This window comes from Heterodontus francisci, chromosome 5 (assembly GCF_036365525.1).
Source record: "Heterodontus francisci isolate sHetFra1 chromosome 5, sHetFra1.hap1, whole genome shotgun sequence".
NCBI lineage: Eukaryota > Metazoa > Chordata > Chondrichthyes > Heterodontiformes > Heterodontidae > Heterodontus > Heterodontus francisci.
In genome coordinates, this window is record NC_090375.1 from 150,076,812 (window position 1) to 150,093,122 (window position 16,311).

The 16,311-nt window shown below is 42.8% G+C and overlaps 1 protein-coding gene across 6 annotated transcripts in view; it reads left to right on the forward strand.

Moving 5' to 3' along the window:
• sugct (succinyl-CoA:glutarate-CoA transferase) overlaps window positions 1-16,311 on the forward strand; it is a 601,965-nt gene that overhangs the window by 228,126 nt on the left and 357,528 nt on the right. For all 6 annotated transcript variants that reach the window (XR_010975076.1, XR_010975077.1, XM_068032238.1 and 3 more), the window contains one exon: window positions 6,652-6,749. Coding sequence is in view for 4 of the 6 variants with exons in the window: in XM_068032238.1 (XP_067888339.1) it covers window positions 6,652-6,749 (98 nt within the window). In the remaining 2 variants the exon portion in view is untranslated. The remainder of the gene's footprint in view (window positions 1-6,651; window positions 6,750-16,311) is intronic.

A 16,311-nucleotide genomic window follows, 5' to 3' on the forward strand; every position in this document is an offset into this window, starting at 1 on the left:
AGACTGCTGCCGGAACGGAGGGTCACAACATTTGGACAAGGGATGTTTGATATAATTAACTTTATTACGGTAGTCGGGTCAGTTCGGGTATGGGAAAAAAATCAGAGGACTTGGGCCCGGGTTGAGTTTGGTTTGGATGTGGTCGGATCGGGCCCGGGTCGGGTTTCAATTTCATACCCGAGCAGGCCTTTAGTGCAAAGCGCAGATGGATAAAATGTTTGATGAAGGTTCTTTCTCCAGGCCTCCTTCTTTCTGTTGGGATCTGGGGGCTGAGTTCTGTTACTTTTTAATGCGTGGTCTGGAAATTGGCATGTTTCAACTCCTGCTTACAAATTCTAAGAGAGCTAGATAATGGGCATTTCACCAATTGTCAGAGTTTCCAATCAGTGTGTGAGCAAAAAAAAAGTAATGCAAATTATTTTTTAAAATGCCAATTATAAATTGTAATGTAAATTTTTCAAGGAATTATAATGTAAACTATTTAAAAATGTGAAGTGTAAGAACAATTATAATAGTGGCTAATAACAGGTGGCTTGTGGAACAGAAAATAGCAGAGTTACAAGCTTCTTAAGTTTTATAGGAGTGGTAGGTAAATAGAAATAAGTGGCAACTAATGGTGTTTATGTGGTACCTTTAACATAGAAAACACAACATTTAATGTCATAGAGGAGAATATGGAAGCCCAGCAGCACTGGAACAGTTAGGTGATGTGACTGAAAATGTGACTGATAAAATAGGCTTTAAGGAAGCCTTTAAAGGCAGGGAAAATGGTTAACACAGTGGTTAGCAAACTTATACAGTGCCTTTCATGATCTCAGGACATGCAAAAGCACTTCAACCAATGTTAATCTGTTAACTGTATATCATTTGTTTGATTATATGCAGGTGGAGGGTGTTAATTGGGGTCTTACTTGAGCACTTATAAGTAGACATTTACTGAGACTGGGAGAGGTTTTTGAGTGAGGAACGACATGGTCGTAGTCCTTTTATTCTGCACAATAAATGTGAAACAGAGTAAAGATGGGCTCTAGCATTATCCTTCCATAACAAGCTTTCTGGAGTTCAACATGGTAGCAGAGGATGATTGCCTAAGGCTGAAGGTTGGAAACTAGGATTTTTTAAAAAATAGAAAACTGTGGAAAATATGGCAGAAAGCAAGTGTAAATTGTCAGGGTATGATTACCCTCTGATCTCTGAGGCTCAACCATATTACCAGTCGAAGTATAAAGTAGATATGTGGACACGGGTTACATCTCTACCAAAAAGGAAACAAGGTATGGCCTTGGTGTTATCACTCCTACCAAAAGTAAAATTAGAGGTAAAGTGTTTTGTGAACTGGATGCTCGTAAGTTGGATACTGATGAACGGTTGGATCTTCTGTTAGAATTCTTGGATGAAATTTACAAGAAAGATGACCTATTGAATATATATGAGGCATGGTCAAACTCTGATAGATTTCAGAAAACAGATGGTTATTCAATGGAGGACCGTATCATAGACTGTATCGAAGATCGAGGAAATTCAGTTTGGAGATCCCTGATTCAGTGCTAACATTTAAATTGCTAGATTGTGCTCGGGTGTTGCATATGGACAGGCTCCTGGTTCTAACTGGGGTTTGGTTCTTGGACAAAGACTCCTGGTTGAATCAAATGTCTGCTGCCTTAAAGAAATTCCTGGGGAAACAGTCATTTCCTGTATTCCTGGTAGAACAAACATGGCCTTTTGCGTGACACAAAGAATGGAGGACTCAATGTTTACTAGATTTCAAAATGGTCCAGATTCTGGAAGCAGGCATAACTACAGTAGAAGAGTTAAAGACAGGAGGAATGAAGATGATCGCACCTTTAGCAGGTCTGACTATTACAGTGGAAGACAGAATTGGAACAGCAATCATAGGCGAATGAATCCTAGCAATGCCCAAGGAACGGTTAATGGGTGCTTCAGATGTGACTCAAAGTATCATTATGCAATGAACTGCCCTAAGTGAAGGGACAGAGTCCTTGAAATAACACACGACACAGAGAATTCTGAGGCAGAAGAGGAAGATACTGATGAATCGGAACGAATTGTACTAGTCACAAAGAGTTTTAGCCCTGTGATGAATGTGTTAGTTGAGGATTCATTCAACTGTACTGTACCAGATAGTGCTTGCACGTCGACTGTATGTGGAACTGATTGGTTATAGTGTTATTTGGATTCAATCAGTAGTGAGGATCAACGCAAGGTTAAGGAGTATAAAAGTACGACCAGCTTTAGGTTTGGTGATGACAACATATTGAAGTTACTGAAGAGAGTTGTAATTCCATGTCAAATAGCTGGGGTAAGCCACTTTATCAGCACTGATGTAGTCTCCAGTGAGATACCTTTCCTGTTGAGTAAGCCTTCAATGAAAAGGGCACAAATGAAACTTGATATGGAGCATAATCAGGCAATTGTTTTTGGAAAGTCAGTGAGTCAGAGTATTAGAGAAGTATTAATGGCATCAGGTGTTAAGAATCAGAGATAAAAAGCAAATTGTCTTAAAGTTACACAAGCAATTCGCTCATCCTTCTTGACAGAGAATAAAAACCCTGCTAAAGGATGCAGGTGTGATTGATGAGGGTAATTGAAGAGATTAGTGAAAAGTGTAAAAAGTATCAGAGGATACCACCATGCCCAATAACGAGTTCAGAGACGTGTGAAAATATGAACATTATGGTTATGAATACTGTAGCTGAAAGTCCTTTCAGCAATGGGTTCTGTGAAAGGAATCATGCAGTGATTGATAAAATACTGCATAAAATCTTAGCTGACCAGCTAAACTGCAAGTTGACAACTGCCCTGGCATGGGCAGTTCATGCGAAGAATTCGCTTCAGATGGTTGGAGGACATAGTCCCTATCAATAGGTCTATGGGTGGAATCCCAAATTGCCTTCTGTCCTGTGCGACAGTCCTCCTACTCTAGCAGGTACTACAAGTAGTTCAATTTTTTCTGCACATTTGAATGCTTTACATGCAGGGAGACAGGCTTTCATTAAGGCTGAGGCCTCTGAAAAAATTCAGAGAGCTCTGAGGCATCGTATGAGGCCATCTGAGGTAAAATTTAATTCAGGAGAATTGGTGTATTATAAAAGAGAGAGTCATAGGGAATGGAAGGGCACTGGTAAGGTCGTGATGGTAAGACAGTAGTTATCAAGCATGGAAATCAAATTGTTAAGGTTAATTCCTTGTGATTGATTGGGGTTGATTACAAAATCTCAGAATATGAGCAGTTGGTCGAGGGAAACGATCCACCTTGTACATCAAATACTCATCTGTTTTGTGATGAAGGTCCTGAGGAACAGAATACAGTACATACAAACATACGAATTAGGAGCAGGAGTAGGCCACTTGGCCCCTCGAGCCTGCTCCACTATTCAACAAGATCATGGCTGATTTTATTGTAACCTCAACTCCACATTCCCGCCTACCCCCAATAACCTTTCACCCCCTTACTTATCCAGAATCTATCTACCTCTGCCTTAAAAATATTCAAAGACTCTGCTTCCATTGCCTTTTGAGGAAGAGAGTTCCAAAGACTCATGACCCTCTGAGAGAAAGAAATTTCTCTTCATCTCTGTCTTAAATGGGCGACCCCTTAGTTTTAAACAGTGACCCTTAGTGCTAGATTCTCCCACAAGAGGAAACATCCTTTGTTAAATTCCAGAAAGCTTGTTATGGAAAGATAATGCTGGAGCTTATATTTACTCAGTTTCACATTTATCGTGCAGTTTTAGTGCCCGCCAATAAACCTGAGGATAAATTAATAAGAGCAGCAGAGCATAAGGAATTAGTGAGTTGGAGAGAGTTTTGAGTTTATTCTGAGGTATCAGATAGGGAACAGCCAGCCTTGTCACATAGATGGATTTGTACTGAAAAAATCCTTCCCGATGGAATTCATAAGGCTAGTTGCGAGGGGTTTTGCAAATCGACTGGGTGATACACTTCTCTCTGAAAAGTATCTGAAACCACCTAAAGAGGCAGCAGATGCAGAAGGAAAATTATGGAAACTGAACAAATACGTCTATGGCCTTATTGATGCTTGCAGGGTGTGGTATTTCTTGGTGACGTCTGTTTTGTTGAAAATTGGTTGTGTTCAACTAAAAGCAGATCCTGCAATGCGTTATTTGTATTAAAGGGAAACTTTCAGGCATCTTCATGATGCACGTTGATGATTTCTTATGGGGTGGTACTGCGGGTTTTGAGAAATATGTTATGAATGAGATTAGGGCAGAGTTTAAGATTGTGGGGCCTTTAAATATATTGGTTTAGATATTAAGCAGACTAAGTCCGGAATAACTTTAAATCAACAATCCTATTTAAAGGGTGTTCCTCCCATCCCAGTTAATCGTGTTAGGTCATCACAGAAAGATGATAATATATCTAAAGCAGAGTCTAAGCAATTGCAAAGCTTGATTGGTCAGTTTAACTGGTTGTGCTCTCAGACTAGGCCTGATGCTAGTTTTGATGTGCTGGGTTTAAGCACGATAATGAAACATCTGAATGTTTTAAGAGCAAATAAAACATTGAAAAGCTAAATCTGGGGAAATGTGTACTGAAGTTCCCATCCTTTGGTGACCCAAAGAACATGAAGCTAATAATTTTTACATGCTAATCTTGCTGATAAGTATTCGAGTGCAGCTGGATTCATAATATTTCTGATGGGTGAAAATGGGAAATTGTCCTTTAGCTTGGGAGGTAAAGAAAATAAAACGGGTTGTTAAAAGCACTTTAGCGGTGGAAACCTGAGTCTTGTGGAGGCAGTGGATATGGAGTTCTATTTGTCAAATATTTTGGGTGAAATTCTGAACAAGGTACGTACTGACGATAGGATACCCATTGAATGTCATGTGGATCGTCGTCTTTGTGGGACAATGTACACTCTACAAAATGTGTGAGTGAGAAAATACTATGATTTGACCTTGCTGGATTGAAACAAATGCTGGAGAGAAAGGAAATCTCCAAACTTAAATGGATAGATGTAAGTCATCGGCTATACGATTGATTCACAAAAAGAAATGCTAGTACAAAGAAATTGTTAGAGGTGCTAGAGGAGGGGCATCTCACGATGTAATACTTTGTACCTAATATGAAATTTATTTTGAAATGTTCTTTCAGCATGTTAATACTTTGTACATAATATGGAATTTATTTTGCAATGTTGTTTGAGCATGTTTTAATATAAAAGAAAGAAGGGAATCTGTTAATTGTGTATCATTTGTTTGCACAATAATCACAGAATCATACAGTGCAGAAGAGACCCTTCGGCCCATCGAGTCTGCACCGATGCATTAAAACACCTGACCTGTCTACCTAATCCCATTTGCCAGCACTTGGCCCATAGCCTTGAATGTTATGACGTGCCAAGTGCTCATCCAGGTACTTTTTAAAGGATGTGAGGCAACCTGCCTCTACCACCCTCCCAGGCAGGGCATTCCAGACCGTCACCATCCTCTGGGTAAAAAAATTCTTCCTCAAATCCCCCTTAAACCTCCCGCCCCTCACCTTAAACTTGTGACCCCTCGTAACTGACCCTTCAACTAAGGGGAAAAGCTTCTCCCTATCCACCCTGTCCATGCCCCTCATAATCTTGTACACCTCGATCAGGTCACCCCTCAGTCTTCTCTGCTCCAGTGAAAACAACCCAAGCCTATCCAACCTCTCTTCATAGCTTAAATGTTCCATCCCATGTGAAACTGAGTAAAGTTAGGCTCCAGCATTATCCTTCTATCACAAGCTTTCTGGAGTTTAACAGCCAATTAACGCTCTTTTGAAGTACAGTCACTGTTGTAATTTACACACAGTAAGGTTCTGCAAACAGCAATCTGATAAATGACTGGACAGTCTGTTTCAGTGATATTGGTTGACGATAACTATTGGCCAGGGCACAAGGGGAATTCCCCACCCTGCTTCAAATAGTGCAATTAAATCTTTTGCATTCAGTTGAGAGGGCAGACAGTTTAATGTCTCATCTAAAAGTGAACTCCTTTGACAGTGTAGCATGCCCTCAATACTCCACTGAAGCGTCAGCCAAGGTTGTATTTCCAAGTCTCTGGAGTGAGGCTTGAATCTGTGACGTTCTGAGTCAGAGATGAAAGTGCTACCACCGAGGGAGGGAAGGGGGGGTTGGGGGTGGGGGTGGTTCCAGGGATTAGCACCAAGATGGCTAAAACTTCTGTATGTGAAAGTGATACAGAGGTAGAGGGAATGCATAGGAGGAGATTATTGTTGGACCAGAGAGGACACAAAACTTGAGAAGGTAGCAAAGGTGGTGAGGGATGAGGCCTTGGAGGATTTTCTAGCTAAGTATGAGGATTTTGAGTTTGATAGCAACAAAATCAGAGGTAAACTAGGCCGGTGAAAGTAGGGTGAATGGGACTTGGTGTTATACAAGGTTTGGGCAGTGGAGCTTTGGATGGGTTAAAGTTTGTAAAAGCCATAGAAATGTGATACAGTAGAGGCTGAGTTATAACAAAAAGACACAAAAGGCTTTGCTGTATTTTATTGAACCAGTTGAAGTAATATTTAGTCTTTCATTTTTAGTCTAATCTGAAAATGTAGCTGTTACGTTTAAAGGAGATGACACTGAACTTCATCCACATTTGTCAGTTAACCATTACTGTTGCTTTCTAGATCTTGTCATTGCCTGCACTGAGTCAAGAGCCCCGATTCAAGACAAACAAGCTCCGGGTTCAGAATAGAAGAGAACTTATTGATATCCTATGTGCAAGGTTAGTGCTGGCAATGGACATAGGTTATAATTAATGGACATAGGTTATAATTAATGGACATAGGTTATGAGATGTAATAGACATTCAAGTGAAGTAGCTGCCTTATTATGAAAGCTTACTGCAGGAACAGTTATGAGGGTAAGATTTTATTTGCACTTTTATAAATGCCTTGAGATTTTTTACAGTGTTAAGGTGCTATATAAATAGAAGTTGTTGTTGTTAATATGAATACATTCTTCTTTACAGCAACCTACTGAGCTAATCCTCACTGGCCTCGCACCATGTGCTGTTTTAACAGTCATGCTCTGGCTAGCCAGTGAGGTCCTTGCAGCAGGCTGGCGACGGCCTCATTGAAATTCAAAAGTTGGGTTTTGATCACCCTGACTGTATTTGAACTCACAGCAGTCCCATTCGGTGCCCCGTATTTTCTTTGCCAGGAGCATTTGACACGAAGGAGCAGGAGGCCCAGATTATTGATTTTAAAGTTTTCCATGTGGTTCAGGTGGAGCGTTATAAGCCTCACATCCACAACTCACAGCTTTTACACACTGCCAGTTAATCAACCTTGAGAGCCACATCACCTAAAGAAATTGCACCACACTCACTGATACACTTCCCTCTCTCTCTTGCAGCACAAGGTGGTGCACAACTGGAAGCAGCAAGTGCTTATCAGTGGGGGACAGGCTGCATGTTCTCACTCCAACGGAGGTGATGGTGGTCGCCATCATTGCAGTGGCCATTGCTGAAACCGTAGCCAGCGGCGGAGTTGAATCGATAAAAGATGATTGTATCCTCACACCTGATCCTTCTCACATGCCACTTGTTCCACAGCCCACAACTGGCAATTACAGATGGTGTCAGCATACACCACTTATTCCTCACCTTCCCCTAACCACAGCCCTAATCGTGTGCCTTTCATCTTTCAGAACAAGAAGACAGTGATGACGAAGAAGCACAATCACTCAATCTCACATTCACAGCTTCCAGCTCAGATACTGAAACTGCACGTACTTTAAAGGAAAGCTTGGAGGTGGGATCTGCACTGGGCAAGAGTGGGCTGCAGCCAGGGCAGTGGGCAAGGGTAGCACAGGAGGGCTAGGTTGCATGACAAATTCTGCTGCAGTGGATTTTTCAATGTACAGAAGAAGGCTGATTGGTATGCACAATGAAATGCTTGAGTAATTGGCACACCTGACAGAGAAAATGCATGTAATGTCAAGGACATGGTGGAGTCGGAATCAACTTTGCACAGAGCTTGGAGTCCATCCTTTCCAGCATGAAAGTGGTGGCCAACTCCATTAACACACTTGTGGACCCAACTATGATACAGTGTCTGGGTGCTGCAGTGGAAGCTCAGATTTCTGTCATGCAAGGTCAGCTTGTTGCCATGCAGGCTCAGACTGCTGCCATGATGGTAGTGGATACCAGTGTTCAAAAGGGCTTGCAGGATGTCATAGTAGTCCAGCAATCTGTATTCCAATGGATTATCAGGACAACTGAGGCACTGCGCTGGGGAACTGGCAGTGGCTCTGTGGAGGACAAACCTCTGGCTTCTCTCAAGGTGACCGCATTCGTTCTGCCAACCCTACCACTCCACCAGTGCCTTTCTGTTGCCTATCAGCCAACCAACCCAGACTGTTGCCGTCCATGCCAAGATGATGCTGTCCGAAGCTAAGCATCCGAGGCCCAGAGCTGTTCTGAGTTGTCCTCCAAGACCACTGGAAGTCAGCAACCTTTCACCAACCATGCTGCAGCCATGGAGTAACCCTGTGTAGGAGCACTAGGACAGGCAAAGGCACATGCAAACAAGAACTAAGGGAATGCACAAGGGTGATTAATTAACATTTATGTACAATATTGCATTTAAAAAAAATTCATTCACAGGATGTGGGCGACGCTGGCCAAGCCAGCATTTATTGCCCATCCTAATTGCCCTTGAGAAGGTGGTGGTGAGCTGCCTTCTTGAACTGCTGCAGTCCATTTGGGGTAGGTACACCCACAGTGCTGTTAGGAAGGGAGTTCCAGGATTTTGGCCCAGCGACAGTGAAGGAACGGCGATATAGTTCCAAGTCAGGATGGTGTGTGACTTGGAGGGGAACTTGCAGGTGGTGGTGTTCCCATGTATTTGCTGCCCTTGTCCTTCTAGGTGGTAGAGGTCGCAGGTTTGGAAGGTGCTGTCTAAGGAGCCTTGGTGCGATGCTGCAGTGCATCTTGTAGATGGTACACACTGCTGCCACTGTACGTCGGTGGTGGAGGGAGTGAATGTTTGTAGATGGGGTGCCAATCAAGCGGGCTGCTTTGTCCTGGATGACGTCGAGCTTCTTGAGTGTTGTTGGAGCTGCACCCATCCAGGCAAGTGGAGAGTATTCCATCACACTCCTGACTTGTGCCTTGTAGATGGTGGACAGGCTTTGGGGAGTCAGGAGGTGAGTTACTCGCCACAGGATTCCTAGCCTCTGACCTGCTACTCCAGTTCAGTTTCTGGTCAATGGTAGCCCCTAGGCTGTTGATAGTGGGGGATTCAGCGATGGTAATGCCATTGAATGTCAAGGGGAGATGGTTAGATTCTCTCTTGTTGGAGATTGTCATTGCCTGGCACTTGTGTGGCGCAAATGTTACTTGCCACTTATCAGCCCAAGCCTGGATATTGTCCAGGTCTTGCTGCATTTCTACACAGACTGCTTCAGTATCTGAGGAGTCACGAATGGTGCTGAACATTGTGCAATCATCAGCGAATATCCCCACTTCTGACATTATGATTGAAGGGAAGGTCATTGATGAAGCAGCTGAAGATGGTTGAGCCTAGGACACGACCCTGAGGAACTCCTGCAGTGATGTCCTGGAGCTCAGATGATTGACCTTCAACAACCACAACCATCTTCCTTTGCGCTAGGTATGACTCCAGCCAGCAGAGGGTTTTCCCCCTGATTCCCATTGACCTCAGTTTTGCTGGGGCTCCTTGATGCCATACTCGGTCAAATGCTGCCTTGATGTCAAGGACAGTAACTCTCACCTCACCTCTTGAGTTCAGCTCTTTTGTCCATGTTTGAACCAATGCTGTAATGAGGTCAGGAGCTGAGCGGCTCTGGCGGAACCCAAACTGAGCGTCACTGACCAGGTTATTGCTAAGCAAGTGCCGCTTGACAGCACTGTTGACGACACCTTCCATCACTTTACTGATGATTGAGAGTGGACTGATGGGGCGGTAATTGGCCGGGTTGGACTTGTTCTGCTTTTTGTGTACAGGACATACCTGGGCAATTTTTCACATTGCAGGGTAGATGCCAGTGTTGTAGCTGTACTGGAACAGCTTGGCTAGGGGCGCGGCAAGTTCTGGAGCACAGGTCTTCACTATTATTGCCGGAATATTGTCAGGGCCCATAGTTTTTGCAGTATCCAGTACCTTCAGTCGTTTCTTGATATCACGCAGAGTGAATCGAATTGACTGAAGTCTGGCATCTGTGATGCTGGGGACTTCAGGAGGAGGCCGAAATGGATCATCAACTCGGCACTTCTGGCTGAAGATTGTTTCAAATGCTTCAGCCTTATCTTTTGCACTGATGTGCTGGGCTCCCCCATCATTGAGGATGGGGATATTTGTGGAGCCACCTCCTCCAGTTAGTTGTTTAATTTTTCACCACCATTCACGGCTGGATGTGGCAGGACTGCAGAGCTTAGATCTGATCCGTTGGTTATAGGATCGCTTAGCTCTGTCTATCGCATGCTGCTTACACAGTTTGGCACGGAGACAGTCCTGTGTTGTAGCTTCACCAGGTTGACACCTCATTTTGAGGGATGCCTGGTGCTGCTCCTGGCATGCTCTCCTGCACTTTTCATTGAACCAGGGTTTGTCTCCTGGCTTGATGGTAATGGTAGAGTGGGGGGTATGCCGGGCCATGAGGTTACAGATTGTGGTTGAGTACAATTCTGCTGCTGCTGATGGCCCACAGTGCCTCATGGATGCCCAGTTTTGCATTGCTAGATCTGTTCGAAATCTATCCCGTTTAGCACGGTGATAGTGCCACACAACACGATGGACGATATCCTCAATGTGAAGGCGGGACTTAGTCTCCACAAGGACTGTGCAGTGGTCACTCCTACCAATACAGTCATGGACAGAAGCATCTGCAGCAGGCAGATTGGTGAGGACGAGGTCAAGTATGTTTTTCCCTCGTGTTGGTTCCCCCAGCACCTGCCGCAGACCCAGTCTAGCAGCTTTGTCCTTTAGGACTCGGCCAGCTCGGTCAGTAGTGGTGCTACCGAGCCAATCTTGGTGATGGACATTGAAGTCCCCCACCCAGAGTACATTTTGTGCCCTTGCCACCCTCAGTGCTTCCTCCAAGTGGTGTTCAACATGTTGAAGTACTGAGTCATCAGCTGAGGAAGGGTGGTAGGTGGTAATCAGTAGGAGGTTACCTTGCTCATGTTTGACCTGATGCCATGAGACTTCATGGGGTCCGGAGTTGATGTTGAGGACTCCCAGGGCAACTCCCTCCCTACTGTATACCACTGTGCCACCACCTCTGGTGGGTCTGTCCTGCCGGTGGGACAGGACATACCCAGGGATGATGATGGCAGTGTCTGGGACATTGTCTGTAAGGTATGATTCTGTGAGTGTGACTATGTCAGGCTGTTGCTTGACTAGTCTGTGGGACAGCTCTCCTAAATTTGGCACAAGCCCCCAGATGTTAGTAAGGAGGACTCTGCAGGGTCGATGGGGCTTGGTTTGCCGTTGTCGTTTCCGTTGTCTAGGTCGATGCCGGGTGGTCCGTCTGGTTTCATTCCTTTTTATTGACTTTGTAGCGGTTAGATGCAACTGAGTGTCTTGCTAGGCCATTTCAGAGGGCATGTAAGAGTTAACCACATTGCTGTGGATCTGGAGTCACATGTCGGCCAGATCAGGTAAGGACAGCAGATTTCCTTCCCTAAACGACATTAGTGTTTTTTACAACACTCAACAATGGTTTCATGGCCATCACTAGGCTAGCTTTTAATTCCAGATTTATTAATTAAATTCAAATTCCACCATCTGCTGTGGTGGGATTCGCACCCACATCCTCAGAGAAATACCCTGTGTCTCTGGGTTACTAGTCCAGTGATAATACCACTACGCCACCGCCTACCTGTTTGATTTACAAACTTGGTTTGAAGTGTTTTGTTCTGTGTTGGCTTTTATTTTTGCATTGTGACCCAGTAGACACCATGATGGTTGAAGCTGGTGCAGGCTGGGACTATAACCATTCTGTTTTGGAAGGAGTTCCACACACGTGGGCTAAGATTTCTCTCAGTTAATCGGTTAAATATTTAGAGTGTGAGGAGGAAAGAATCACTGTTCTCTTGACATTTAAGTTAAGGCCAGCTAGGTTTACAAAATCATTGAGTAGATTTCTTGAGTTCTTTGCAAAACATGTTTGCCATTACACTGGATTTACACTCCATGTGGTGTCAAATTGAGACTACAACAGCATTAACTTGCATTTATATCGCACCTTTGACATCTAAAAATGTCCCAGGGCACTTCTCAAAGGTGTAATCAGGCAGAAATTGACACTGACCCAAAGGAGAGGTACTTGGAAGGATGACTAAAAGCTTGGCTAAAGAATTAGGTTTTAAGGAGGGTGTTAAAGGAGGAGAGAGAGGTGAAGAGGTTTAGTGAGGGAATTTCAGAGCTTTGGGCCTTGACAATTGAAGTCACGGCCACCCATGGTGGAGTGATGGAACTGGGGGATGCACAAGAGGCCAGCATTGTAGGAATGCAGAGGTCTAGGCTGGAGGAGGTTACAGAGGTAGGGAGTGGTGTTGCCATGGAGAGATTTGAACATGTGGATGAGAATATTAAATTTGAGGTATTGGGGGACCATGAGCCAGTATAGGACAGTGACCTTGGGGGTGATGGGACTTAGCGTGAGTTAGGATAGGGGTGGCAGAGCATTGACTGAGGGGAAGTTTATGGAGGATGTGAGGCTGGCCAGCAGAGAAGTGGAATAGCTGAGCCTGAGGTAACAGATGGGCTGAGGTGGGGCAGAGGCAGGAAATGTTACGCAGGTGAAAGTAGGTGCTTTTTGAGCTGGAGAGGATATGGAGTCGACAGCTCTACTCAGGTAGGATGTTGATGTTGTGAATAGTCTGGATTAACCTGAGAAAGGGGCTGGGCGGTGTTGGAATTGGTAGCAAGCCTACATGCTTGTGGTGAGGGCCAAGGATGATGACATCGGTTCTCCCAATATGTAACTAGAAGAAATTGCAGATCAGCTAGAATCAGACAAGCAGGCTTCTGGATTACTTGTTCAGTGACATCACGACTACACCACAGTCTCCGCCTTTCCTGACTAACACCCACTGCAAGCACCACTATCCACTGGGGGTACCCGATGAACCCTTGAATCATCTCAAATTTAATCTGCGTACTCCTTTTGTTTAAACTTTCCATCCTTGGTGTCCAACTTTTGTATCCAACTCCACCATAACATTTAATATCCATTTGGTGTTCATTTACTAACCATAGTAAAAGAAAGGACCAGCTGGTGAATCCCTTTTAATAGTGAACATAACAGTGCTGAGAAGTCAATTGGCAAAAAGACCATTAGGGACTATCAAAGTTAAAGTTTCTAAGCAAAGTGTAAGGCAATCCAGAAACTCAGTCAGCATTTGCTAAATTAGGCAATGGAAGGAGGGCTTTGGAACCCTGTTTGTCTGTTGTTCATGTCTGTGTTGGTCACTGTGGTACATACAACATAAGGCAGAACAGATCAGGCAGAACTTCAAAAAAGCTAGACTTCTGAACTTGCTGTGGATATGTGGCAAGCATTCACAACAGGGCTGTTAACATAGGTTAGATGAACACACAAGGGATGACAAGTATGTGGATAATGGCCAAGGAGAACTGCTGTACCCATCCTGTTGAACAAGTTAAAACATTTTGGCTAATGCTAAAACATGTACAAATTCAAAGAAAATCCTGTAGTTTGCCAGTTGACTCTAAAGTGCCAACTTAACAGCAGAGTTGAGAACTCCTGATCACCCATTTCAGACTTGCAGATTTAAATATCCATTGCAGTTGTGAAATCTGCAATCTCATGACAGGCAGGTGTTTTAACGCCTCTGCTTCTGGGCTGTCGTTGGACACTGAATCTGAGGTGCCTTTAGTCCTGTTTGCTATTCTGTAAAGTGGAGTGAGCAGAAATCTCTGGAGCTTAAGAACATTTGCAACATTCTGTGAATAATGCCAGCTCAGAACTACAAGCTTAAACTTTTATCTCTTTCAGATAAAAATTCCACCATAGATAAGGTGATTTTAAAGACTGTAAAACTTGCCATGCTTCCTCTCAATGTTGCAGAGGCTCATCAAATATTAAAGCCATTTAAAAAAAAAAGTCCTGGGAAGAGAGGGAGGTATTTGTCACTGTAGGTATAGTCTGAGGGCACTGGCTTTTTACTGGAAATAACTTAAATCACTAACAAAATATTAACCCCCTCCTGTGTTGCTGACTCCCTTTTGCATTATTAAGCTCAGCATTGAATAATTGACCACGAGTTAAATGTAATGTTTGAGGAAAGGTAATTTTTTGTGCCAGATTTCAATGCAATTGAGATTTTTCTGTAGTTATGCATCAGATTTTAAGTCTAAAATGCGAAAGTGCAGCTGGTTAGTCAATGTTTGGAAAGAAAAATGATAGGTTAACATTGCAGGTGGCATCCCTTCATCATAAATGCTTCATTGTGAAATGGGGCCAATTCAAAATGTATAACCTACATTTTATCTCTGGGCTCTTTTTATTTCTTCCCAGATATATTAACACTTGAAAAAGAAATTAAATATATTTTCTTTAAGGAGTTCTTGTGTCAGTTTATATTCTCTATTAGATTACTTCATATAGAAAAACACTGCTCCTGTCTGATCTAACCCAACAATTACAGCAGTTGCTGGAATGAAAAATAGCACAATAAATTACGGTCCTTGGGAGGTAAGTATTCTTTCCTGTGTAAGAATATTTAATTTTGAAGATATGTTGAATATAAAGAATTAGATTAGATTAGATTCTGTTGAATTGTCCTACAGATATCGCAACTACATGGCTGGGCATGCAAATGAGGAATAGTGGTAGTGATACCGTCTGAAGCTCAATTGGTCCCATTATATTAATAATTGTGCGTTTCACAAAGATTTCTGGGTAAGGACAGTTGGGCTAGTTGTTTTTAACTAAAATGTCAGTAGATGGAACTGCAAACCTTAAGATTTAATGGGCTTAATCTTCCCTTGTTGGCAGTGACACAGTACTGGCAGCTAATGAGCCATTTTATAGTGAGTGCAAAGTTGTGAATTCTAAGCCTCTCATGTTAACAGCACTTTATATTCTGGCCTGAAGCACTGGTTCATTGGCCATTATTTTTCTCATGGAGCTTGAATATGGACAGCACTGAAAAAGTAAAGGTTCTGAAATGTTTGGGGGCTTTTATGTGCTCATAATTAAACAGTTTTATCCGTGCCTGAACTTGTCTAAGTAAGGATAGCAATGTGAGTAGGAAAAATTTGTAACCCTCTGGAAAATTACTTCTAATGAAATTTTTATTTTTGTGTTATCTAAGTAGATCCTGAAACACCAGCCTGCTGTGATACTTACTGCCATGTCTCCACAATTGCAGTATCAACTTCACAGCATCAGGGAAGGGAATAGGTGGAGTGAAGAGTTAGACTTTCTCTTCTCATTGTTTCTCTATCTGGCTCTTCTTTCTTTTGCAGTTTCTCTCTCAAACTTTATATCTATTATTTGTCTCCTTTTCATTCCCTGTTGCTCTTTTTTCTATTTATTTCCCTTTCTATCTCTTGATTTCTTTCTAACTCCCTTTGCTTTGCTCTTAGATTGTCTTTCTCACCATCACTTTTTAAAATCTAATTATCTGTCTCTTTCTCGCTTTTTCTTTTTAGTTATTTATTTTCTCAGTATTTTGCTCTTTTGCTCTGTTTTCCTCTTTCCCCCCTCTCTTTCTTTAGTTCCCAGGTTTTGTTTCTCCCATTTTTCTTTTCTTTAACCACTGTCTTTTTACCTTACATATATTTATTTAATATTTTTTGTTGCCTTTTGTTCAGTCACTGTTACTTTCTGCTGCCCTCTTTCTCCCTTTATCTTCCCCTCTTCTGTTCTTTTTCCCCTTTCTCCACAGTTCTCTCTTGATGTTTCACTCTCTTTCAGTCCTCTTTTTTTCTCTCTTTTTTTTTCTCACTTGTCTTTTCTCTCTGCTTTATTTCTCTCTTTATATTTTTCTTGCATTGGCACAAAGTCGTTTGATGAGTTCATGCCCTTAGCTTTTCATTTTATGTGGCCCCTATCTCTGGGACTGGTGCGGATGAAGACCATGTCTGGGAATAATGCACTGATTGTAGCATGGCTCACCCTCTTAGTCAAGGAATGATACAAGAAGTCCATCCAGTAAGTATTAAAAAATAATTTTGCATAGGGGCAAAAGTAAGGTGGCGAGAAAGAAAAATAAACTTTCCCACATTTATTTTTTTCTGAAATATTTGACTGAAGAGATTTTAGGCAGAATTTTCTCAGCCCCGTGG